Genomic DNA, 27,235 nt, shown 5'->3' with positions numbered 1-27,235 from the left:
ATATAAAAATCTGATAAATTAGGGTATTTTCTTTTTTTTTTGTGTGGGTGTGCACATTTTACAAACATAGAAAAAAGTTAATAGATAATTGCCAAAGAAATGAAAAACAAATCCCACCATTAGACTATAATTTAATATAAATATTAAAATACATAATTTACTGTACCTTTATAGCAACACTTCCTAATTGGAGAATCATTTCATCAGTGAGTGAACATACATTTTGCTGGCTTTCAGAAACTTCTTCAATCTTTGTCTCAGTTTCTGTAACATAAATAATTAAATAAGTATTTTTTCTTTCACATTTTACAATCCATACCAATCCAGTCATGGTGGCTGAGGGGATAGTTGTTGTTGTTGTAGTTCATTTACGCCACACTAGAGCAGCTGCACAATGGGCTATTGGTGACGGTCTGGGAAACATCCCTGAGGATGATCTGAAGACATGCCACCACAATTTTGATCCTCTGCAGAGGGGATGGCGCCCCCGCTTCGGTAGCGCAACGACCTGCGTGCGAAGTCGAGCTCTTTACGGTAGCGCAGTTTAACGAGGACCAATACCGCATATCCTCGGTCCCTACGCAGACTGATCCAAGTGGGTCACCCACCCGCACACTGACAGCAGCCAGTGATGCTTGACTTCGGTGATCTGCTGGGAACCGTGTCTTAATGATCAGTCCACTGCGGGTTGCTAAGGGGATAGAGCGTTCGTTATCATGAGTTGAATGGGTTCGAATCCCAGTGATAACTTGACCGTTACGAATTCTGCACCCGGCTCTCACCGACTACATAAACCGATAAAAAATATCCTCAGTGGTAGACCGAACATGGATTATAGTCCCTTTGCCATCTGGCTAATCGTGGGAGGCTTTCCCCCTCATGTAACACAAATGCGGGTTAGCTCCATAAAAAAATAAGTCTTCTTCAAAGGCAAATATCTTCCAATACTTGATCCAGGAATTCTTTTGCCTTCTGGATCAGGTTCAAAATTACAAGGTTACACAGTTGAATATTGAAAACACATAATTGTGTCGGCTGTTCAACGATGGTTAGGATCTATACTAATCAAACCCACCTAATAAATAGGGCAAAAATCAAGATCACTTAAAGAAGTAAACTATACTATCATAAATTCTACTTCTGGTTTATCTATGCATGCTAGGATTTATTTGGAGATTTCACTTCTCAGAAATTAATAACATTTGTAAACTGTTAAGATTAAGGATAATAAAGTTATAAGGGTTTTTATAAAGTTCATACTTCAATTTTAAGGAACTAATGATAAAAATAAATAAATAAGCTAAGAAAAATTTAGTTGTAGGTTTTGATTATCATTACATTTTTATATTACTTTTAGTTCACAATATTTCAAATGAGCAAAGAAGAAAATGCTTTTTTTTTTCTATTTGCAGAAACAAATAAAAAATAAACAGTTATAGAAAATCAGAAAATTTTGTTATTGGTCCTTAAGAAAACTAAAACAATTTAGTATTGATTTAGAGATAAAACTTTCCAACTAACTATTTATATCATAAATTAGTTTTACTTCATCCTCTTAAATAGTTTCAAAATTTTTTTTCTAGTTGAACATGGCCTTTTACTTGGATAGTGAACTATACAATTGGAGAAAAAACTAATACACAATTTCACATTTTGAAAAAATGAAGATTTTAAATGCATTGTACAATCCATTTACTATCTACATTTAGGGAAGATTTCCGTATGATCTGAGACAGAATGATCACTGAATTTTGGTGACTTCGAGGTCTCGCTAGCTCGCAAGAAAATTTATCCAATCCCCGAATTAAATCTTGCACATCCCAGAAAATATTTATAACACTAGTGACATTTTTATAACAATTTATGCAAAATGAAACCAGATAATTTCGTAATGGCGTAGCATTTATAAGTAGTTAGCAATAAAAAAACACAATAGAAGAATAAATTCATAAAAATATTAAACATAATGATTATTCATCGAGAATGATATTCTCAAACTCACTTCAGTGTCAATCACCAAAAAGTACAACAGAAAAGATAATCCTTAACACTGCGCCATATGAAAGATCCAACTTTTTTCCATAATTTTTATTTGTACAGAAAGAATATAGATCCATCTATGAGCTAAATTATTTCTTTTTAAAGGATAACAATACCAAGAAAATTTGAAAATAATCTGTTTTGGGCCTTAGTTTCGGATTGGATAGAAGGTGCGACGAGTTCTCTTCTACAAGCTTGTAGCTTTGTCTTACTATGCAGCTGCCTTGAGCTTACATATAAAGATAAAAACCTTCAATAATTTACAGACGGCGCTGCGAAATTATGAACTAACTAGCGGAGACTGCCAACTAAAGAGGCCGTGATGGCACAGGGAATAGAGCTTTCGCCTTGCAATTAGGGGACAAAAATTCAAATCCCAGCGATGGCTTGTCGATACGCATTCCATACCCGGCTTCCACTGACCACAGTGCTGGCATGAAATATACTCAGTGGTAGATGAATCATGGGTTAGAGTCCCCTTGCTGTTAGGCTAACCGAGGAAGGTTTTCGTGGTTTTTCACTCCTTGTAATGCAAATGCCAGTTCCAGTTAGTTTCATCAAAAAAAGTTTCCCTGATACTTGATCCAGGAGTTCCCTTGTCTTCTGGGTTGGATTAAAAATCACAAGGCTACGGAGGTGAACACTAGTTGTCGCAAGCTCAAGAATTAAACCGACGGTTATAAAATAAAATTACAACTGTAGAAAAATGTACAAAGAAAACAATGGAATAAAAAAATTTAGTATTTATTATTAGATAGAGAATTATTAACTCTTATATTTGAAACAGACAAAAAATTACCATCTGAATATTTCTGCAGGCCACGGGAATGCATCAAAAATTGAGCGTGATGAAAAGTCCATTTTCTTCGTTAAACTTGAAGTGAAATTTTTTTTCGAAATTTATATCGTTTGAAAGTTATATCGTTTGAAAGTTATTGCAATTTTAATTGTTTTTAAGGCAAATTTTTTAAAAAATCTTTTTGCTTTTTTTAAAAAAAAGAGTATTTATTTATTGCTGTAGAAAATTTATCGCTCTGGCGATCTTCCTTTATTGCTCGCATCTGATATAAAACGTAACAAAAAATAAAAAAATAAATATAATAAAAAGACAAGAAAGTGAAAGAAAAGATTTTACCAGATATGAATCTTAATATTAGCATCGAGATTTTTAAAAATATAAAAGATAAAAACTGTTTGCTACTTGATCTGCTATACGATATAAGGCTATCGTATTGTTATATGTTTATAACATGTAAAATTACATCATTTATTACTTCTTATTGTGTTGCACTTTCAGTATTTCAAAATTTTTCTTTTAGTGCAGTTTATTACTTTTCAAATACATGTATCCTTTCAATTCGTTATGATTAATATATTAACAAAATGTGTTTAAATAAAGTTATAATAATTAGATATTTTATAAACAAAATAAAGCTTTTAATCGATTTTTAACGGAAAAAAATTATGAATGTGAAGCAACCACGGTAGGTAAGTGGAGCGAACAGGGAGTGAAGCCTTACATTTTTATAAAACATGTATTAACAAAAGTTTCTTTGCTTAATAATTATACAAAGTTAACAAATATGTATCTGTTTTCTGAGAAAAATATCGACATTTTAGAGAGAAATAATGATTTAAGTTTGGTAATCATGGGGAGTTGGTGAGCCCAGTGAACAGGGGACGAAACTCCTTGCTCCTAGAGTTTTAAATAATTGAAACGATAAAGTATCGACAGTTTAGTTTGCGCCATTGCCTAATGCGAAAACCTATGCGAAAAATTCATCTTTCAAGTTTTCTTTCTGAACTGAGATAATTAAAATTTTTGAACCGTTAAAACCGCTAAAACCATTCAAATTTCAGGATTATACTATAAACGACTCTATAATTTTAAAAGAGACACACAGTTAAATTTCTCATTTTATAGGTGGCAATAATGATAATATGGTAATTTGTACTACATGTTGCCACTTTTGATTACATACTCATAATACCAAAATAAAAACTTAAAAAAATTCATTTACATCTCACCTCCAATGACGACTTTTCTTCTCTTCTGTCCAATGTCGGTAGATTTTATTTGAATTTCATCATTTTCATCTCTTTTCAAAACAATCATATCTGGTTCTTCTGAACCTGATACGACAGACTAAAATACCGTTACACAAAAAATATCATTAAAACAAATACATTTGCAACAACTTTAAAAATATGAAATCAGATGAATATCTATAGAGCAACAAAAAGATGATGAAGTAAAAGTTTTTAAATTCTAACTCTTGCACTTTGGTAGAATTGGATATATTTATACCGATTCTAAAAGGGTAATGGTGAACTTTAATAACACCTGAAGAGAGTTTACACATTAGTTGACGTATATTAATATTCAATCGGGAAATTAACATAAACGCAATCAAAATGTAAGTAACCACTACTGAGAGAGGTGAGACGGGTTAATAAAAAATTCGATTTGCTCCGATTTGATTGCCTGTTTCGATTAATTACTTTTTAACTCATTTTTTAATTTCTCCTGCCACGAAATAGGTCTTAATTGGTTTGTGATTCATTATTAGATTTTGACAGTGGCGTTTGTTTTTTCCACGCTTAAATATCAATTTGTAATTTCAAATGTGTATAGTTTCATTCATTTTTTTTAAAAATATGGATTTAAAAATATCATATATCAAGGATGGTGATTGCAGAGCACCCTTTATGCATTGATATAAATAGGCCATAATGGGCATTAAATTCTTAAAAAAAGAAATAAAGAAGTCCCCTGGGCTAGGTACTTCGAACCTAAATTTAATACTGGGATTGATTATGTGTTTATCTTATATTAGTGCTAAAACCACCATAATCACCATGAATAAACTCATAATAAAAGGAGTGAAATAAAGTTTGGTTGAGAGATAGAGAAACTAATGTGGTACAGCTTAATCGGACTGTAGAAAAATATTGAAGCATTAAAATTGTTTTTTAATTAATTGCGTTTTAATTGGTTAAAACATTTTGGAACTATCAGTTGGCAATAAGAAAACATCTATGTCAAATATTTTGTGATCTTGGCATCTTTTTTTGTGAGCAATATTTGAAAAACACATTTCTAAAATAAAATTACCTCTCCAAGTCCATAGTTTGCAGTCACTGACATCAAAGTTGGATTACCATTTAAAGGATCACAAGTAAATAACACACCAGCAACTTCACAAGGTATCATTTCTTGGATAACTACTGCCATGGGTGAATTATAGCACTGTCCATAACGCCTGCATCAAGAAAGAATGGACTGAATATCACACTTGAGCAAAATGTAACCGCATGCCTACCAACTTTTACTTTTTACAAAAAAGTTTTTCTCTAGTTTTAGGGAAATTCTATCCAAGCCTTTCAATTAATTACAAGTTTTCAATTTCTTATCAAGATTAGGATACAATCATATTTACCCGTATTAGTTGGCAGGCTTAAGTGAGTAATAATTGGCAGTTGTGCTAAATTACGTTTGTATCAAGATATAAGTTTCATATTTAATCCATGTTTTTTTTCCTTTCTTTTTCTTCTTAGATAAATAGAAATATTAAAAATGTTTACCATATATTTAGTTCTACCTACCATATTCCGCCTTCTCTGCCAATGAACCGCAAAGTGGCGAATTCACGCAAACGGACGATTATGTGGAACTCAGAAGTTGTCAATTTGTTTGGGCGGACCAAGTGATCATGACAGGAAAATTTTTAACCTTCTTATTTGCACTTAAAATACTAATACCGAGGATTTCAAACAATGGTGTAGAAGGCAGCGTGAATAAGCATGGATGCGGGGAGTGTTGATTAGGTGAAAATTGAGATTTTATTCTAAAGTGTTATAATATTTTGTAGGAAACTAAATCAATCATAACTTTGCACATGCACTAAAATTTCTTACCAAATTTCGTAACTTATCGTTGATGGAGTCTTGTAATACATTAAATCCAAATGAATTGCGAGTACCTAGGCATTTCCTATTGGTCGTACGTTTTCGTTTCGTTGCATAATTTCCAAAAAAAAAAGTTAAGTGCCATTTTGAGTTTTTTTCATTTGATTGTCTTATTGGTACAACATGCATTTGTAGGCTTGTGTGATCAATAAGGCTTATAAGCCTTATTTCAAGTAGAAAGACAGGTAGCACGATATAGATGATAGTACGAAGATACGTCCAGCGTAACAGAGGGATTCAAACCTGCTACCTCAACGCTATACTGCTTTGCCAGGGGGGCCCCTTTTCTTTTGAGGGAGCAGACGATTGTTCGACGATATTTGATAGGAAGACTCCCAAACAGCTTGAAAGACGAGTTCATATGGAAGTGGCTCTCATGGTACTCGACTATATGCCGAGCCATGTCTCTTTGCGACATGTCAGGTTCAATGAATCAGTGAGAGACCATCAAGGCTGGTACTGAGTAACCAGTAAAACAGTCTAGAATTAAAGTGAAAACAAAAATATGTCTGTCCTGTTAGCCATTTATAACCGCTTTTTTTCCCATTTTAATTCTGCACGAATGCATTTATGACTTCCCGAAGTGGTTAAGGATTATTCATTTTTTATTTGACTGATATGACACTGAGTTCACACTTTTTATACTGTTAAAAATTATTTCTATTTTGTTTTTTAAATAAAACTTTAATCAAACAAATAAAAATTTTTTTATTAAATTTGTTTTTATTTTTTAAAATTATTTATTTAAAAAAAAACGTGTTTTCTTACCTTTTATATTCAGTGGCAACAAAACTGAACTGTGATGCCCAACATTTTTTTACAGCGAGCAGAATCTAGAAAATGGAATTAGTATTAACGAATGAACTACTAAAGGATTCGAGTGCATTTTTTTCAAAAATATAAAAGCTGGATACTCTATTTCCATTTTTTAAATTTATTTCTGCCAAAGTTTAATTTCCTCCTGGAAGAACTTCCACAAATGGTAGTGAAAGACTAATTTAAATACAATAGATATAAATATAAATAATTATAGATAAAAATAAATTTTCACAATTGCTATGACTTGACTTGGAGAATAAGAAGATCTTTGCTCTACGCTTTTATCCTCTGTGCTGTAAGGACGAGTTCGGTTGAAAGTGGTGAGTTGAGTTGTTGATGATGATGGAAGAGTGAAAGTACATGATGTTCATGAAGAAACTTTAAACTAATTCAATGCAGAATTTGCAGTTTTCCGGGAAATCCAAGTACAGAATTTTGCAGTTCCAATATGCTCTCGGAGAGTTTAAATTGAGGATAATGAATAAGTGAAGATACAAAATGATCGTGAAGAACTAATTCGTTCCGAGAATTCAAAATCAAATTTTGGTTCCAACACTTTTGAAGAGACAGGAAAACTATTAGGAAAAAAAATACTCTTTTCCCCAGGCGATCAGAGAGGCTAACACAAATGAAATGAAAGTTCTGTTATCTTTGCATATATAGCATTTAATTGGATTGGTTACTTCGGAGATGCGAGATTAAAATATGCTATGACTCGCTATAACTTGCTTTTATATATAAGATGAATTAATTTGCATTTAATGGTAGACAAAATTATACAAAATTAAATATACACTACATGAATCCAAGAATTAAAAAGATATTTATAAGATGCATTACCACTTTAATTATAAAAATGAAATACTACGGACAATCCATAGCTTATAGCTGCTATGAATAAGGATTATGTTAAGCAGGCTAATTTCATCGTGAAAGATCACTAATTTAATCGTATATAGTTGATTATCATGAATTTATCGGGTCGTTCGGAAAGTTCGTGCCTATTTTCGATAGGTGGAACTTACAAAGGTTTGCCAAAGATATTCGGGTGGTAGTAAAATTTATACGATAAAATATGTTTTTTGTTTTTGGAAATGGATCTTTAAATTTTCCTAATCACAAAGGTTTAGAAACTTATTGCTTAGATAGAAGTCTGATATCTGCTAGATGAGTATTACCTAAATTTGGGAGGTTGCGAAATTAGGATCAAACCAATTCCGGACAACCAAATAGACTCTCTAAAATAACGATTGGCAATAATTTATTAAACATTTTTTAAAAACAATTTTGACCTTAATCGCAGTATAATTACAATATTTGTTTATCTCTTTGTAATAAGTAAAAAAATCCAAGAAATCTGTTACAATTTTTATTTTAAATAAAAAATTAACTCTTAGCACCCGCAATTAACAGTGTCCAAAAAAACGTAAGCCTTAACATCGTTTCAAATGTTTTATTTAACTAGGAGGAAAAAAAAACTTTCCTCTTTATTTAAGATGTATTTTTGATTAATTTGATTGAAATATCTGTTTAAAATTTTTTAGTAAAATCTGTAGTACATAAAAATTTATAGTATTTATAAAAGAAACATACCTCATCAATTCCTGATATTCCTAAAAATGTTTCCATTTGTCCGGCAGCAGACATTTGCTCAGTATCCTCACCTACAAAAATATATAATAATAACATTAACAGCAACAACAACAATAATAATAACAACAATAATTTTCATTATTTGAAATAATTAAAAAAAGCTAGACACATTTATATATTATCTAAGATTTTGGAGAAAAACGATGCAAAGTTTGTATTTTGAAGTATCTAAACGATGTATCTCGAAATTACTCTTTTAACACTTATTACAATGGTTAAAAAATACGAATGTAACCACTTGAAAATTACAAGACAGATCTCTGTATACACGCACTTATAATTATTTCACTTGGAAATTATAAGATATTACTCTATAATCACCATTTGAAAAATTATATGACATAGTTCTGTATTCATACTGTTAACCTTACTTCACTTGAAAATTGTTCTAGTAAGTACAATTTTCGAATTATAACCGGTGAGACATAGAATGCTTTAATATCATTAAAAGGACGGACATGCATTTAAAGACGTATCATATGATTGAGTGCTATAAAGATATTATATTTAGAACATAAACGATCAGCGCTTGATGCTTGCTTACAAAATGAATTCTTGTGTAAACTTATCACTATAAAAATTATAATTAAGATATTACTTTGTATTCACCACCTGAAAATTATAAGACATAACTCTGAATTCACACATTCACTTTTATTGAAAGGGCCGGGATAGCCTGATCGGCAGGGCACTGGGCCCATGCCCGAGAGTTCGTGGGTTCGAACCCCACCGGCCGAAGACTACCCATGTAGTAAAATGGTGACTGATGCACGTTAAATCTGTCGAGTTGCAAAGTCCTCCATGTTCCCATAACAAATCAACACCTCTGGGGTTACTGAATTGGAGATTGATCGTTCTCTGATATAGGTCAAAATTACGATCTGTGGATGAATGCATGGTTGTATGAATGAATCCGCCCTATAAACGGGCGTTACGTAATGGGTGTGGCAGAAGTCGAATTCTTGGCCATAGATGGCGCCACTGGAAAACAAGAAAAAACGCACCCCTCTACCTTAACAGACATACGAAAGCAAGCTTGAACTTGAAAATTGCAAAACATGCTTAATAATTCTCATTTACGGAGCCGTTGAGGCTTAGGGGATAGAGTACTCGTCCCCTTTGAGGTGAACCGGGTTCAAATCCAAGCACTGTCTGGTTGATTCGAATTCCGAACCCGTCTCTCACTGACGACAATTCCGTCTCCCACAGTGCTGACTTAAAATATTCTTAGTGGTAGACGGATCATGAGAGAGAGTCCTCTTGTCACCAGGCTAACTGTGGGAGGCTTTCGTGGGGTTTTTCCCCATGTAACGCAAATGTGGGTCAGTTCCATCAAAACGTCCTCCACGAAGGAAAATTTATCCCAATGATTGATACCGGAGTGCTCTTGTCTTCTGGATTGGGTTCAAAATTGCGATGCTTAGAAGTTGAACATCAGTAGTCTTAAATACAAAATTGGGTCGACTGTTCAAGGATGGTTATAAAAATAAAATAAGTAATCATTTACGAATGAGAAATAAAATTTCGATTACCTGTTGCTGAGGACCGGATAGCAAACTTTTGTGAATGAAGTTTTTCTTTAAAATGGTTCTTAAGCTCTTCTTCAATGACGCAATGAAGCAAAATTGGAAAGTTGTTGTTGATAACCAGCGTTTGGACCCTGCAAATGATTATACATAAAGATGGAAGTACTTTGTAAAGATAATTTAACTGTAAAGTAATATTAACTTGAATTACCTCTTACACGCTTCCATTACTTCTTCAGGTTTGCTATTTTTTCTAAAAAAAAAAAAAAAAAAAAAAGTTAACATTTAGGACGAATATATTTATTATATTCGATAATTATGTAATTTTCGTTCCCACTTTTTAAAATTTGTAAGAATCCTGACTACCCTATACCTGCCAACTTTTAATCCTTTCCATTATAATATTTCCCAGTGGTATAAAACTGGAATTAAAACTTCAATTTTAAGCAAACAAATACGTTGTATTTGAGAAAACTTAAGTTGACAATCATGATAGTAACGCTTATTGATATATGTGCTTAATTTTTGTAAGAATAGTGGTGATCAAAATCATTTAAAAATTAAATTTATAAAAGAAAAAATAGTGTATATTTACTACCACTTTAAATATGAAAATAAAATCTTCCGGAAAATCCGGAAGAGTTGGCAGGTATGATACCCTGAAGCTATTATCCCTTCACTGCGTAAGTGATGCAATAATGTCCTTTGAATAAAATACAACGGTACTGAAACGTACAGAGTGCAAATATTTTATGGACAATATTACAAAAGCATTGTACATAATATATGATAATATTCACATTGAATAATAATAATTGTTTAATAACCAGCAAAGTTTACAAGCAAATTAATCTTTGTTTAGGTGTTAAATATTATACCTGACAAAATTCACATAGAATAGGAAGTTGAACCATCAACAAATTATATTGGCAACTTAAACCATTGACTGAGTTTTGTAATATATTTATTCAAATGTACCATAACAGCATTTGATTAGAAAAGATTTGATTTGAATAACATTTGATTTGAATACTATTCATATACAGGCAAGGCGTTTTCCATTAAGATAAAGCGTTGAATACATTTGTGTCAACTTTTGTTTTGAAACATTTAATTTCTTGATATCTCGAGAGCTTTCTAAACGAATTTAAAATTTTTTGCGCACAAGTAAAAAATTTATTTATCCAAAGTAAATTCCATGCAAAATATAACTTTTAATAAATATTTATTTTTTATTATTTTATTTAAAAATGGACGAAAAAATTTTGAATTCTCAGAAACACAATTTTTTACATTGTTTTAAATAATAGAATTTTTACATGGTTAAACACAAAATTTAAGCGAAAGTGGTCAAATAGTGTCTAAGAAATCAAATTTCAATTATCTGGAACTATGCAACCGATATCGCTCTAATTTTGTATTTCATCATTTAAAATTGCAATCTTTAAAAGGATGTAAAAATTGTATATACATTACAATTCAAAAATTTTTCGACTTTGATTAAATACAGTAATGAAAAATAATAAATATTAAATAAAAATTACATTTTGCATAGAATTATTTTTGCCGAAACAAATGATATAATTAAATGTAAAAAATTTTCAATTTGCTTAACAAGTTTTCAAGACATGATGAATTATGCAAAAAATAAAATTAACATTAAGGTGTCTAAACTTTGAACCGCTCTCTTGACTAAACTATTACGACCATATTTCCCAGATTGCGGCTACAATACATAATTTGAGGATCAGAAATTAGAAAAAAAGTTATGTTTATTTAAAAAAAAACATTTTTGTGTCTGATTTAGTAACTTAAGATATTGTCTGCACTAATTAATTTGCATAGTTGAGATCACCCCCTCAAACCATTAAGATTGAGTCATAGAACATGAAGATTTGATCATTAGACCAAAAGTTAATTCTGGTTCGTTTTTTACTTTGAGCACTGTGTATACCTTTTCGTCCGGACGAGGAATTTTGCCAAGGATTCGAAAAATATATCCTAAGGACTTTCATTACCGAAAACTCACCATAGGTTTCTCTCCATATACCTCCATATACTCCGATACACTCTCGATTATCCGTGAGCGGTTTATCCGGTTTGCGGATTATCCGTGCTCATTCCGGAGTCACAAAAAATATAAAGAGAAACATTTTCAAAATTAAAAAACTTTGATTCATGAAGTTATGACACTACAAAATTTCTAGAAGCAATATTCGTTATTGGATTACAGTGTATGGAATATCAGCAGCATGGTCAAGGGTAAAATCGTCTATGTTATCACGATCTTGGAGAGAGATCATACCGCTTGATGAACAATCTTCTTCAGATGTTCAAGAAAAATATGATAACAGTATTTTCGAACAAGCAAAAAGAATCTAAGGTTTCGAAATTCTTGATGAAGGAAATTTAGAAGATTGGTTTCCAGTGTTTGACAGATGAAGGCATCGTTGTGTTGTTAAATCAAATAGTGATGATGGTAACTGATGCAGAAGATGTAGTAAATGAGGGAAATACAATTTCTCATACTGCTGCTCTGTGGAAACTTTATTAGATTATATGGGAGGATTTGATTACGGTGACATTACTGCGGTTCGTAAAATATGTGGTAAAAGGCGAAGACGCATTACACCTTTTTTTAAAAGGAAAATTCCTAGTCTGATGTTTTACAGCATGCAAATGTGAGTAATTTTTATATTTTTTGTACTGATATTGATTTTTTCTGTAATAAAAGGAGTTTTCGGATTATCCGTGTTTCACGATTGTCCGTTCGACCTGTCCCGGTGATTATCCCGGATAATCGGGAGTGCACTGTAATTCAGAGTGAAAAATGTTCTTTTTGTAAGCATAGGTTTTTTGTTTCTACTTAGAGTATTATATAGGTTAAAAAAAACAAGAGAATAACTTACTTATATGAGATTTGTTCAAGTATCCGTATTTCGTTCAATATGGGTTTAGTCACAAAACTGGAATACGCTGCTGTTGTTACAACAACACCATCGGGTACGGTGAACTAAAATAACATTGATCAAAATATGAACATAATATGAATAAAATTTTTTTTTCCATCCAATTCATCATCAGTTTTAAGAGGTCATGCAATAAAAAGAGTACCCGATTTTAAAATTTATTATCTCTAAGACATTTCGTGACAGTAAATTCTAATGACTCCAGTCAGTTTTGAGGTAGGTTTATGTTCATTCCTTCGAACTACTAGAATGAGCAGTAAGAAGACCTTCGCTCTTTAAGGAGGTTGTTGTTCATTTACGTTGCACTAGAGCTGCACAATGGGTTATTGGCGACGGTCTAGGAAACATCCCTGAGGATGATCCGAAGACATGCCATAGCAATTTTGATCTTCTGCGGAAGGTTCCCTATTTTGGTAGCCCGACAACCTGCTCACGAAGTCGAGCACTTTACGGTAGAACAGTTTAGCGAGTATATCTCACACCCTCGGTCCCTAAGCAGGCTTATCAAAGTGGTCACCCACCCGCTTACTGGCTGCAGCCAGTAATGTGTGACTTCGGTGTTCTATTGGGAACCGTGTCTTTAAGATCAGCCAAATGCGGAACGCAGTCTGTCTTGAAGTTTAAGTACATAACATAGAATATTTTAGTATTCTCTTCTACATAAACTTTAGAGAGAGACCAAAAATGAATAATGAAAAACCAATCATAATTAATGAAAAAATTAAAACCCTTTCGACAGTGCTTAACCTCTCCGGTGTAGTGTAGCGGAGATGCCAACTGCTCTATATTCGATAAGATGCCGGCCAGGTGGCCGAGCGGTCAGCGTGCCTGACTGTGAAGCCAATGGTTGCGGGTTCGAATCCCGCTCAGGGCATGGATGTTTCTCTCTGTGTGTGTTCTCTATTATGTGATGTGTGAATGTGGCCCACCCTATAAACGGGTCTGTGGCGTGGGTAATGTTGCTCGCCTCCGTGACTTAGGTTCACAGGTGCCCACTGGGTAACGTTAAATGAGTAACACCTCCGGCATCTTCCTAGGTGAAGAACGAAAGTTCAGTGCCTGCCGTTAAAAAAATATTTGCTAAAATATTTTTAAAAAAAGGTAGAGCTTTATGAACTAAACTTTGTAAATTCTCTGTTAATATTGCCAACATTTTACAAGGGTCAACACGGCCTGCCTGTAACAACAGGGTTGTCAACTGCTCCGCTTTCTGCAAAAATTTTAATAAATTGGAACCGAATTATATAGTAAAACTTGTTAAATAAGAATTATTTCGCCTACACTTTAAAAGTGTCACCTCGAGATAACTGCCATAAAGTTGGATTTCATATGATACTTTGAATTTTTGATAAGTACTGAGGGAAAATTAAATGAAAAATACTAAACTAAAAATTACTTAAAATTCGTTATCTCTAGAAAATAATTTTTTTCCAAAGCGGAGCAAGTTGGCAGCTCTGTAGCAAAGTGACGTAAGAAAATAAGCACGAGTTTTGGAATTATTTAGAAGTAATGGTGAGTAAAAACAATATAACTCGAATTTACTAAACCAAGAAACATATATTAAAAGACTATCACTCGAAAATATTAATCCGCTGCCCGGAGCAAATTGGCATCTTTAATTGTAGCCAGTCTGACAACACTAATTCAACAAATGTTACAAATCACTAGAAATGTAAAACTAATTGCTTTTAAACATTCAGGATCCACTATTCTTTGAACAGCAAAGAGCTAAGTATGTTGCTTCACTTAAAATGTATTGTCTAAGACTAAAATTACGTGTTTTTAATTGTATTACCCCTCCAGAGTTAGAATAAGCTGAATAGTTGCAGACCAATTGGATGAAACTAACCCGCATTTGCGTTTTACGGAAAGGAAAACCGCGAAAACCTCCCACAGTTAGCTGGACGGCAATGGGACTGACCCATGATCCGTCCATCACTGAGGATATTTTACGTCATCACTGCGGTCAGTGCGAGCAGGATGTGCGATTCATATCTACCAGATATTGTTGAGATTCGAACCCAGGTCACTAAGGTGAGCACTTTATCCCCTGGCTCGTACATTGTAATTGAGCAATATTTACTATAAATACAGTGTAGTTGCTACTTTTGTTATTAACGAAGTGAAAATTATCATTTTGTATTAAATTAATCATGCTCTGCTATTTTGTATATCACTTTTCATTTCTAACTCGTTCTGTTGTTTCAGATAGGTACGCTATTTTAGTAGTTTCATATCTACGACAGCAGTTAGCGCTTTTATCTTTTAGTGCATAGCCGCTTTACACTATCAAGACACCATTTTTATAAATCTAGCTGAAACTGTTCGAAAGTTGAAAATATAAATATAGTATTCAGTAGGCACACTGTATTACGGAAGATAAAATTAAAATTTTTTATCAAACTGTTAAGAATAATGTGAGGCCAATCACCACAAAGAAAGAATTAAAATAAACAAAAAAGTTTATTTTTTGGATGCAAACCGAAAAAAAACAACTAAGGTTGTGATGGTATTTAAAAATAGACATAAATAATACACTTTGGAGCTGCGCATTAAATATAGTTTATAGGCAAACAGCTATACGCAGAAGGTAAAAAGCGGAAAAAATATTATATTTTGTAAAAAATTAGAAAATGGTCTCATAATGGCGAGAAGCATGTAAAAGCCACCATTTTGTTAAATTTTTTTTCTTTTTACCTTACTAGATTGTTTTTACGGAGGTCGTTCGAATGCGCTAATATTGGCCACATTTCAACAGTGTGTTGCATTAGAATTACTTAGTCCAATAGAACTTTTCAGGAAACCTTTTAACCTCTAACTAATATATTAGGTTTATCTTACCTCCATCTTTGATATAGTTAACTTCGAAAATAATTCGTCAGGTTTTGATAAGGATTTCATTTTTTGTTCTCTCCCTTACATATTATTTTTTATTTTAAGACTATTTTTACACCATAAAATTCATCATCTCCGATACTATGTTTTCATTTCAGAAAATGATTTCAAAAATGTAGATTAAGGGCGGTGATTAATAACCTTAATATGTAATAAAATTGATTTCTTCTTACATTTCCAAAATTTTCACTCAAATAAGTGAGTTTCCCCAACGATGAACCTTTACCACCCGTCACCTCAGGTAGCTGGCAAATATCTTCTTTAAATGACACTACATTCGGAATTTCTGAAATGAAATTTAAGCAATTTCAGCGTACATTTCAATCAAAGAAATTAAGATGTATTGTAAAATAAAATAACCATATTCTTTATATGGTATGAAAAATAATAAGCAAATGATTTAAACATATCATGTTAGTTCAGAGTTTGTGCGGTCAGTGCTCCTCCAGCACCTCCTAAAAGAGGAAAGGCATTCGCATGAAATCTGATCTTTTAGTTGATATTTTCTCGTTGTGACAAACCTTATTATTTAGCCCCACTGCGCAGTTTATGTTTGTTCCTTCAGACTACTAGAATGAGTAATAAGGAAACCTTCGCTCTTAAGTAGGGATTGTCAAGATCGCATAGCTTCATCCTGGCTATCTTTACTTGTGAATACCTATGTTGAAACTGTTAATTATATCTTGAGCGTCGCACATATTTTTCTCCTTTCGAAAACAAGCTAGAATTTAAATTAATTTGTTATAAGCGCTTTTTCCTTTGCCGTCTACTGGCAGAATGATTTAGAATATTGTTAACAAACTTGAAGGTAAGATAGATCAAGATTTGCGAAGCAACCCATAAACTTATATGGCACCTTCTCGTTATATATTGGCTATTCATGCGCATTTGTAACATTTGATTGAATTAACTAAATCATCTTACTATCGTCTAATTTCATGTTTTCTGGGATTCATTGTTGAAAATTGTATTTAAATAGACTCAGGAAGAGCAATTTCATCGCAGTTTAAAGATTTAAATTAAAATAGCGAAAGGTAAGATAATTTAGATTTATTAAAAATAGTGTTTGAAATGAGCGATAACAGCCAGTTCAGAATGGGGAGGGACCTCCTGTGTTCTTGCAGTTATGGGTTGCTTTTCAAATCTCAACCCTTATAATTCCCTCACTCCAAGTTTGTAATCGTTGTCCTGAATCTTCCCGAAGAAAAAAGGAAAGATATTACCTCTTGGGACTTGAATTTTCTTCGCATTATGACAACTACATTCTATTTTCTTTGAAGGTGATCTGGAAAAAAAATTAATAAAATTTAATTATTCATAATTCAGTATGAGCAAAATAACTTTGTTTAGTTTTAGAGTTTTATTGAATCCCTTAGTAGGGCTTGGTGAGGTAATATGTGATGTGTTCGATTTTCAAATGTAGAGTGCGCAAAAAATAAAATAAAATAATGGATTAGCCTGAATAACTTTTGACCTAATGATCCGATCTTTACGCTTATAATTAAACTTAATGGTTCTGGGAATAGACCTCAAATATGCAAATTAATTAGAGCTGACTATATTTGAAGTTGCGAAATCAGGCACAAAAATGTACCTTTTCCTTTACGTACTTTTTTCTTTGCCTTTTTCTTTACGGATTCTGATTTCTGGCCCCCTTAATATAGGGGATAGCTGCAATTTGGAAAATATGGCAGTAATAGTTGGTCCAAAAAAAAAACAACGGTCCACAGTTTTGACCCCTTAATGTTAATTTTTCTTTTTGCATATTGCCTTTGACACAGAATTTTTATGAAACATATTTTTCTTGCTTTTTTTCATTACTTTGTATTAACTTAGGTCAAAATAAATGAAAAGTAATACATCTAATAATTTCGGTTATGAAATACAGTAGAAAACACCGGTGTTTTCTCCTATGTTAAAATTCCAAACATGACTCACTTCCAAACATTAATTTCCCAAATTTGAAACTGTTTAGATCTAAAAGAAACAACTATTCATAATTGAAATGTCTTTAATTTACTATATAAACTATTAATACATTTTTGAATATGAATGAAAAAAATTAAACGATTTTTTTTAAATTTTATATATGGTTGACCTTGTAAAGCTAAGCGCAGATGGATCTAGGGGTTAAAATTTTTCGTAAGACTTCCGAGTTACTCCCCTCGACTGATTTTTACGCCTAATATTGAAAAACCGCACCATCAAATATTACTATATTTGCAGTGTTTTCAATACGACACGTGTTTTCAATCTAACTTTCAACGAAACAAGTAACAAATGAATTCGTAAGACTCCGCAAGCTTGCTATGATGCTACCCAAAAAATAACTAACGCTGCTATTTTACACAAATATAGCCAAATAAGGGATATTACTCAAAACATGGCTAACCTTACACTTTGTTTATGCTGTGATATTAATTTTGTGAAATTTTTTTTAGGCTCACGACCTGTCAGAATTTATAAATTACAGAAAATTTTTATGAATGGTAAAATTACGTCTAAATTAAAATACAAATTACAATAATAAAACTTTCTAGAGTATTAAGCCTGCAAACACATTGCATCGTAAGCATAACACAGGCGGAGGGATACACCGGAAGTTTTCTAAATTTTTTCCGGTTTTAGGAATTTTGTTATTATTGTTTACATTCAATTAACCATCTATATTTAAGTAGAAATATAATCCCGATAATCTAACAGCTTTTTTTTGTTGGTAACTATTAGACCAGTGACTCCCAATTTTTCCGGCTATGGAACCCTGAATAATCAACCCACTTTCGACGGAATCCCTCCTTTATAAATAAAGTTTATTAAGATAATTGTAAAAGTTATAGGCTATAAGAGACTATTAAATATTTAATTAGATGCATGAGGATTTTAATTGTTTCATGAATAATAATCTTAAGTTTTGTTTTATGTCCGCAATCGAATTTGCAGTCCTAGTTATGAATTAGTTTTTGGTAAGCTGAAAAGGAATTAAATAAGACAATTTATGGTCTACTTTGAAATGAAAACTTAAAGGAACTGCGTGGAAAATGGTTACTGAAGAAACTTATTTCTTTACTAAAGATATTAGTTACTTTGTTTTGAGTCGAAAAGCGTGGTGGGAAATACTACTGCAATATTTTATAAATGCTTGTTCTTTTCATTATAAGTTCAATATATTGTTATTAGAAATATTATATTTTCTTTTAAAAAATCCCATTTCTATTTCTTTGGCATTTTGCTTGAGATAATTTCATAAAGGCAACTGAAACATTAAATAAATTACGACTTATAAGTTAGATCTAAATATAACCTGAGGTTTCGAAACTTTTCACTGGTTATAAAAATTTCTAACTCTCGTAACCCTTTAACTCTTCCACGGAGTCGTAGGTTTCCGTGGAACACCAATTGTGTTGAGGTTTGAGTTCGAGATTACTTAGATAGTTTGAGTTTCCTGTGCTGGCAACATCTTTCTTGTTTTTATATTCCTTTTGATGTAAATAAAAGTTAAGTTTTCTGTTTGTTCTACGTGACTTTCAGTCTAATTTACTCTCAAGGCTGGTGGGAACGCCTAATAGGCGTTGTCAAGCGATGTCTACGAAAGGTACTCGGACGAGCACTTCTTGACGAGGAAGGTCTGTCCACGGCCCTTATTGGAATAGAAGCCGCTCTGAACAGCCGACCATTGGTATACGAAAATGGAAAAGATGACAGTTCCACAGCCTTAACACCAAGCCATTTCTTGACAGGACGAAAACTAACGGCCATTCCATCCAGCCCAAATAACAACACAAAGCTAAGAAAAACCTACAAGCAGCAGCAGGACTTACTCGACTGCTTTTGGAAAAAATGGTCCAAGGAATATTTGCTTCATTTGCGGTCATTTCATCAAGTTCGTAATCAGGACAATATCATTAACATCCGAATTGGCGATATTGTACTTCTACAAGAAGATGTCCGACCACGTCACATGTGGAAGAAAGCTAGAGTGGTGAACTTGCATGAAGGACGAGATGGAAAAATAAGATCCTGTGAGCTGAGAGTTAATGGTCACAATATAACCCGTCCGGTAGCTCTGGTCATCCCCCTCGAGGTCGACCAGGGTGGGGAGGATGTTGAGGTTTGAGTTCGAGATTACTTAGATAGTTTGAGTTTCCTGTGCTGGCAACATCTTTCTTGTTTTTATATTCCTTTTGATGTAAATAAAAGTTAAGTTTTCAGTTTGTTCTACGTGACTTTCAGTCTGATTTGCTCTCAACAAAATCCAACAAATTGGGTACCGCTGTATTAGACTGTTTATTATAACTAAAAAATTTCAAAATCTATTTTTGCTAGCAATTGAAGCATTAATATATACATAAATGGGACACCGGAATCAACCTTTTGAGTCAAAAGGATAAGGAATAAAAAACTAGTTGCGCAAAATAAATAAAATGATTTCAAACAATTAATATTTTGTTGTACTCATGCCTAAAATTTTTTGGGAAATTAATTTACGCGATTTATCAAACATTAAAAACAACTTACCTTTTGAAAAGGATTCCGTATCCTTTTTCATCGCTTAAGTGTAACTCCAAAACTTTTAAATTGTTTGTAATCTCATTTGAAGAAATGATATCCGAAGATGATCCAAAAAGCTCGTACGGAAAAAGGTCTGTGAAATAGAATAAACACATTTAAGATGAAACATCATACTTCAAAATATCTAATAAAAATTAATATTATGTACTAAGTCAAAAAATTGTTCCACATACCGATCGAATTTCATTTGAAATATTGTATAATTATGCCAAAATGAAAGAAAAATCCGAATTATAATATTATAATTTATTAAAAATCAATTAATTATATGTATACAATGGACAAATAAAAAAAGAATCACTAATAATTTTGCTGCCTGTATCATTTCATTTCCTGTAATTGCTACTGAATTATTCGTAGTTGTTACGAAAGTATTTTCCCAGTGGTAACATAGACGTGCGAATAGGCATTAATATCTTACTACTTATATTGCAAATGTTTACCAATTAATATGTCCCGAAATCAAGAAAATTGCGCCATCAAAGCAAGAGTAATTACAATATTTATGTGCTCAGATTTAGACCGATAGTTTCACCAGGATATAGTCACTGTCCATACATCTTTCTGGGAACGGCCTGATTTATAACAGATTGTGACTTCCCCTAAGTCTGGAGTTGTCATCTTCGAATTATTTTATATGGAGATATTTGAAAAAAGTTAGGTACGCAGTATGCTCTACATCTAATACCGAGATAAAGGAGAAAATTGAACAAGAGATCAAAAATGTTTTCCCGCATATGTTGGCTCATTTCTTCGATAATCTTATTAACACTGCTTTTCGAAGCTGTGTTGCCAAGGAAATAAGAGTTTAAGTGCCTTATACTTGAAGCAATGCGATTATTTTAAACTATACATATAAACTTGCCGTGAAGAATTATCTGGGGTTTTAGAACGGACAAATTACTTAAATACTTAAAAAAATATTATCCTTTTTTTTTAAATATCGCCAACTTGGAGACATTTTTTCATTTAGATTAAATTATCAAAATTGCTACATTATTCTCAGTTTTTGCTAATTTTTACGAGCCCAGGTAATGCAGCATTGGAGTATGTTTTAAAATATTAAAAAATTAGACCACTGGTTATTGCAGAATACTCAGGATGGCCTTAACAATATATATTTGGATAATGTTACGGGACAAACGTTTCTAAACATAATTTGATCTGAAATAGAATTGGAATTACCTGTATTGAACTTCGATTTTATCTTATCGTTTTCAGTTTCATCTACTTTAGTAATGGTAGTTGATATTCTTTCAATGGTTTTCAGTTCCGTGTCAGACTGAACAACGAAGCCAAATGAGAAACTAATTTGTGTAAGGTAAAAAAATAATTTTATTTTTTAGTATCCATATGTACAGTGCTCCAAAAAGAAAGAAAAAGTGGACTTCCCTATTTAACTTTTGGCCTAATGATCGATTCTTCACGTTCTAGGTCTCAATCTTAATCGTTCGAGGGGTGACCTCAAACATGCTAATTAATTAGTTCAAATGATATTTTAAGTTACGAAATCAGACACAAAAACGCATTTTCTCTGAACAAACATACTTCCCCCCCCCCAACAGATTCGGATTTCTGACTCACTAAATATAGGGGGTAGCCATATATATGGCCCTCATAGTTTAGTCAGCAATGCTGTCCAAAGTTTGGACATTGTATAGTTAATTTTACTTTTCGCCTATTTCGACATATCTCGAAAACTCTTTAAGGGAAATGAACATTTTTTCCTACAGTAAGCGAAATAGATCGAATAGTTCTTAAGAAATCGAATTTTAAAAACGTCGTATATTTAAAATTCTGTTTCCCAGGTATTCAACTAATTTCACTCAAATTTTGTATTTTCCCGAGTAGAATTGCTTACTTTAAAATGATGTAAAATTTTTTATACCTTACAGTTAATAAATTTTTCGACTCTTATTGAATGAAATAATAAAAAATCATAAATATTAACTACAGTTTATTTTTCACCATGGAATTATCGTTGAATAAACGAATTTTGTAATTGTAATCAAAATTTTTTCAATTCGCTTGCAAATTTTTCGAGATATGGCGAAATACGCAAAAAATAAAATTAACATTAAGGGGTCTGAACTTTGAATCGTTCTCCTGACCAAACTATAGGAGCTATATTTCCTAGATTGCCGCTACCTCCTATATTTTAGAGGTCAGAAAACATAATCCGTTGATGAAAAGGTACGTTTGCTCTGAGAAAGAGCGTTTTTTTAATTTCGTAACTTAAAACATGGTTTGGGCTAATTAATTAGCATATTTGAGGCCACTCCCTCGAATTATTAAGATTGTGTTCTAGAACTTGAAGATCCGATCATTAGATCAAAAGTTATTCAGGGTGGCCCTGCTTTTGTGAGGCACTGTACTTCATATAATAAAAACTAGTAATAAAATTGCTTTAAAAGCAGCATCCATCTTAAAGAAGTAAAACGGGCAGACTCACAGTGATACATTAGTAACACGAAGCTCCTATCTATTTATTTAAAACTAAACTCAGCTGAGCGACAGCCCATAGAGGGCCAAGGCCTACTGTGCCCATCTCAGTTTTCTTGACCTTGGGCTCTGAGGTGCAGGAGCAGATGCTCCGGTCAGGGGGTCAGCCGAACGCGGAACCCCCAGTGTTTAGTTCCCATGCATTTAGTACTCATTTATCGACCCACTGAAGGGATGAAAGGCTGAGTCTGCCTTGCCCGGCCCGAGGATCGAACCAGGGACCTGTGGCACGACAGCACGAAGCGCTACCGCTCAGCCACCGGGTGTCATTTATTTATTTACTTATTCATAATTTATAGCTACATATATTTATATAATTTATAAATTTTTTTATAGCTATAAATGGATGTGTACGCTTATGTGCTTTAATTTTCTTAATTGGGACACGTAATTATATAACTGCAATTAAAAAAACTAATGTGTTAGCTAACATAAATAACAATCTCAATTTAAACATGTAACTACTATTGTTTTTTTCCTTTCTTTTTAAAGATAAATGCATGTAAAAATATATACGTCAATGGGTTGCTTGTTTTTCTTTTTAAAGATCAATTCACGTAAAAAGATATATGTCAATGGGCTGTTTTTTTTTCTTTTTAAAGATCAATGCATGTAAAAAGATAAACGTCAATGGGTTAAAATCGTTGTAAATGCAAATGAACCCTTTTGAAGGCCGTGGTAAGTATACTTACCACCACGTTTTACCACTTTTAATTTAAGTTTCCATTTTTCAATAACTTTAGCTTTCTTGAAGTGAGTTTAAATAAAATTGGTAACAATTTGTCACTTTTAAAAAACGTATAAAAGTTATAAAATACATAATTCCTTTTGAAGTTTGTAGTATTTAAGGAATTTATTTTATAAATAAAGAAAAATAAAAGTCAGTAAGTTCCTAATAGGTCATGTTGAATATACTTACCACCAAAAAAATGGCATTTTTATAAACTAAATGAGTTTTTTTTAATATCAATTACTGTTCTTGAAACAATTTCAATTCCAAAAATACTTTAATTTACCTTTACTAGAAATAAAAGGCCCGTTAAAGGGTTAAAGTATATAATTAAACTATTCTGTGGCGAGAGAGGCAGAAACGTATCTTTTTTGTATTAGTGTGATTAATTTCTCTGAAAAAGTCATAAGGACATTTACACATAACCAAATAGTTATTTTCTAGTAATACTTTAGTTTAAAAAACACTGATTTTAGATAAATTCAGATATCTATGAACATAATTTTATATTTGTTATATAAAATTAAACACGAATTTCTTCTTCTACCAAAATAAGTTCGAAGATCTAAATCAAGTTACCAGTCTTAATCTTTTTGAAAAAAGATCAAAACTCTTTCTTAATATGAAAACTGTTTCGTATATGTATTTTAAAAGTGAAAGCCAATCAAATTTTTGATAACACTATTTATTACATTTAGGCTTGATTTAGGACTGAAAATTATTAATTATATTTTAATTCATTATTTTCAGTTTTTGTATAACGATATTAATATAGTCTTAAAACTCTTAAAAATTTTTTAATGTTAATTTTAATTGATTCTATGGGGGGGGGTAATGCTGATTGATTCTCCTGAAAGGCGTTTGAAAATTATAGTTTATGCCCTGTAAAATAAGCGATTATAATTATATGTATTTAGTTTTTTTTAAATCTCTTAGTCAAGTATGTATCATTAAGAATTATTAAATTTATAATATAGTTACTTTTTAACGCTTTTTTCACAGGAAATGTTTCCAATATGGAAATAGGTTCCAGTCTGTAAAATAAGTTAATAATGTAATAAATCCAATAGAATTTCAATAAAATCAAAATTTTGTATGAATTTGTACTTGAACTAAAAAATTGCATTTCCAATAGTTAGGCAAAAAGAAAAACAAATTAAAAGAGAAAATTGAAGATGTATTTGCAGGAAAATCGAAACAAGAGGCTCAATTCAAAGTCTTTTAAAAAGATTTATAATTCTTTATGCTGGGTTTGTGAAATCCCTACATAATTTAAACGTGGTAATGATATTTGATAGATGTTATTATATAGATTTTTCTTGCTAACTTTTACTTTAAAAAAATTAAATAACATATTTTGGGCCTACTTATACTTTCTTGAAAATATTAAGCATAGTGGTGAACACAAATTAGCTAAATTACACTTTCTTTTATTAACTTTGCCGCCACTTTTTAAATTTTCTAAGGATCGTACGTATTTCTTTATTAGGACAATATATATTTGGAAGCGTGTGTGCTCACTGAGTTTTCATGGAATAAATCCTTATACAGTTATGCTTGTAATAAAGCAATAAAAAAAAGTAACTGGTTGAGTTGTAGATAATAAAGGGGACTTACGAATTACACTAGGGAACAATTTTTTTTTTGTTTTCTGTTGCATAAGATTTTGGAATGGATTTTAAATATTTTCACGTTCGCTGATTATCAAATCTTTTTACAAGTTACAGTTCTAATGTAATTTTATTCCTAACCAAGAATTTTTGTAAAACTTTTCCCGAGTGAATACTAAGTGCTCCCACTTCTCTGTTACATAAGGAGTGGTAGGAACAAGGCCTTGATCCATTTCAGTTACTGAGTTTATTCAGTTCAGTTATGATATACATTAAGGTCATATGCTTTTGTCTGTGTTATTTTCAAAGAAGCACACAATCGCTAAGTATCTATATAAACCTATACGGTTTTTACAAACTTGTACATTTGGTTAAAAAAATAAACTAAAAATGTAATTTTGAAAAACAAATCAGTCGCTTTCAGAGCAGCAGAACTAATTTCAGATTTGAGATCCCCACACCCGAATCAGGTATGACTATACTTGTATGAATGCAACAAAGAATTTGCTCATCAGTATTATTGATTGATGGTAAAATTACCTTTTTTGTGTATCCCATGATGTGATGGAATTCAGGTTCCCTAAATTTGGATAGGCTACCTGTAATGAAACATAAAACAATACTTAATATAGCATGGTGGCCTTTGCGAAAGCAATTTTTATTTTACTATAAAAAAAACGGTGCTTCCAAATCTCACAGCAAGGCAAAGTGTTAAACTAATTTAGTTATAACAGACAAGCTTTATTTACGTAACCAATAAGTAGTATTTGCAGAGTATCTTCCATTGGCCGAGATATTCAATTGAAAATCTCCCTTATTGGTACTGTTAATTACCACTTCTTTTTAAAAACTAATTCCTGTGCAGATTGTCACTTGCTAAATAAACTTGAAATAGTAAAGAATGAAATATATTATGATCAATACCAAAAGTTCCATACTACGTTAGGATTATTAAGAGATAACTAAAATCTTTTAAGCAGAAAAATATGACATGGCAAAATTTAGTGATATCTTTAACAAAGAAATCTTAACTGAAAATATTACACACAGCCCATTTGCAGTTTTTTTATCGGATGGTATAGAAGTATTGTAAATATTGGGCATAGTCATTTTTTCCAATCTATTATTATTCATATACATCAGACTGGTTGAGTAACCAGGAAGCAACCCATTTGAAGGTGGGTCTACCGGCCGTATGCCTATATTGTCATTTTCTAAAAAAAATCTACACAGTCCAGTCACATTAATGTGACCACTACCTGCTTTCGACGTCAACGTGAAATAACCAATCACAGAAGGCAGGTGGCAGAACATTACAGTGGATTGTATATATAGGATGTCCTAAGGCATCTGAAAGCATTTCAATCGTTGGCGTAATGCAGAAACGTAGCGATTTATCCGACGTCCAAAAGGGCATGATTATTGGCTTTCGGGCCAAGGGTGGAAGCATTTCGGAAATGGCTGATTTTCTGAACTGTTCGCGTGCCGCCGTGGTAAAAGTATACCGTGCATGGCAAAATGGCACTATACAAAACAAGCGGCGTGGCACATGTGGTGCACCACGGGCCATAGATGACAGAGGCGAACGAAAGCTACGGAGATGCGTTCGGGCGAATAGACGTGCAACTGTTGAGCAACTGACCTCCCAGATGAATCAAGGGGTTACAAAGAGTGTATCCTCAACCACTGTTCAGCGAATGTTGCTGCGCATGGGCCTCCGCAGCAGACGCCTGGTTAATGCACCTATGCTGACTGCTGTTCATCGGCGACGAAGGCTGGAATTTGTACGCCAGTACCGCAACTGGACGCCCACAGAGTGGCAACAGGTGGCTTTTTCCGATGAATCACATCGCACAGATGGACGTTGGCGTATACGGCGTGAAGCGTCTGAAAGCAAACAGACTGCAACAATTGCCGGAAGGCTGCAGGCTGGATGAGGGGGCATTATGGTTT

At 32.5% G+C, this 27,235-nt stretch overlaps 1 protein-coding gene across 1 annotated transcript in view; it reads right to left on the bottom strand.

Annotated features, from left to right (window-relative positions):
• Positions 1 to 27,235, bottom strand: part of LOC107451606 (uncharacterized) — a 69,399-nt gene that overhangs the window by 30,077 nt on the left and 12,087 nt on the right. The window contains exons 7-20 of the mRNA XM_087150045.1: positions 25,823 to 25,881; positions 24,654 to 24,706; positions 21,626 to 21,747; positions 20,387 to 20,513; positions 17,095 to 17,156; positions 16,045 to 16,157; positions 12,917 to 13,020; positions 10,219 to 10,260; positions 10,014 to 10,141; positions 8,422 to 8,492; positions 6,778 to 6,842; positions 5,156 to 5,303; positions 4,069 to 4,186; positions 167 to 264 (exon numbers count right to left, since the gene is read on the bottom strand). Coding sequence (XP_087006171.1) covers positions 167 to 264; positions 4,069 to 4,186; positions 5,156 to 5,303; positions 6,778 to 6,842; positions 8,422 to 8,492; positions 10,014 to 10,141; positions 10,219 to 10,260; positions 12,917 to 13,020; positions 16,045 to 16,157; positions 17,095 to 17,156; positions 20,387 to 20,513; positions 21,626 to 21,747; positions 24,654 to 24,706; positions 25,823 to 25,881 — 1,310 coding nt within the window. The remainder of the gene's footprint in view (positions 1 to 166; positions 265 to 4,068; positions 4,187 to 5,155; positions 5,304 to 6,777; positions 6,843 to 8,421; positions 8,493 to 10,013; positions 10,142 to 10,218; positions 10,261 to 12,916; positions 13,021 to 16,044; positions 16,158 to 17,094; positions 17,157 to 20,386; positions 20,514 to 21,625; positions 21,748 to 24,653; positions 24,707 to 25,822; positions 25,882 to 27,235) is intronic.

Source organism: Parasteatoda tepidariorum, chromosome 8 (genome assembly GCF_982258835.1).
Source record: "Parasteatoda tepidariorum strain Cologne lab strain chromosome 8, Ptep-v5.0, whole genome shotgun sequence".
Classification (NCBI taxonomy): domain Eukaryota; kingdom Metazoa; phylum Arthropoda; class Arachnida; order Araneae; family Theridiidae; genus Parasteatoda; species Parasteatoda tepidariorum.
The sequence above is the reverse complement of the archived record's forward strand: the minus strand, read 5'-3'. Positions and strand labels throughout refer to the sequence as shown.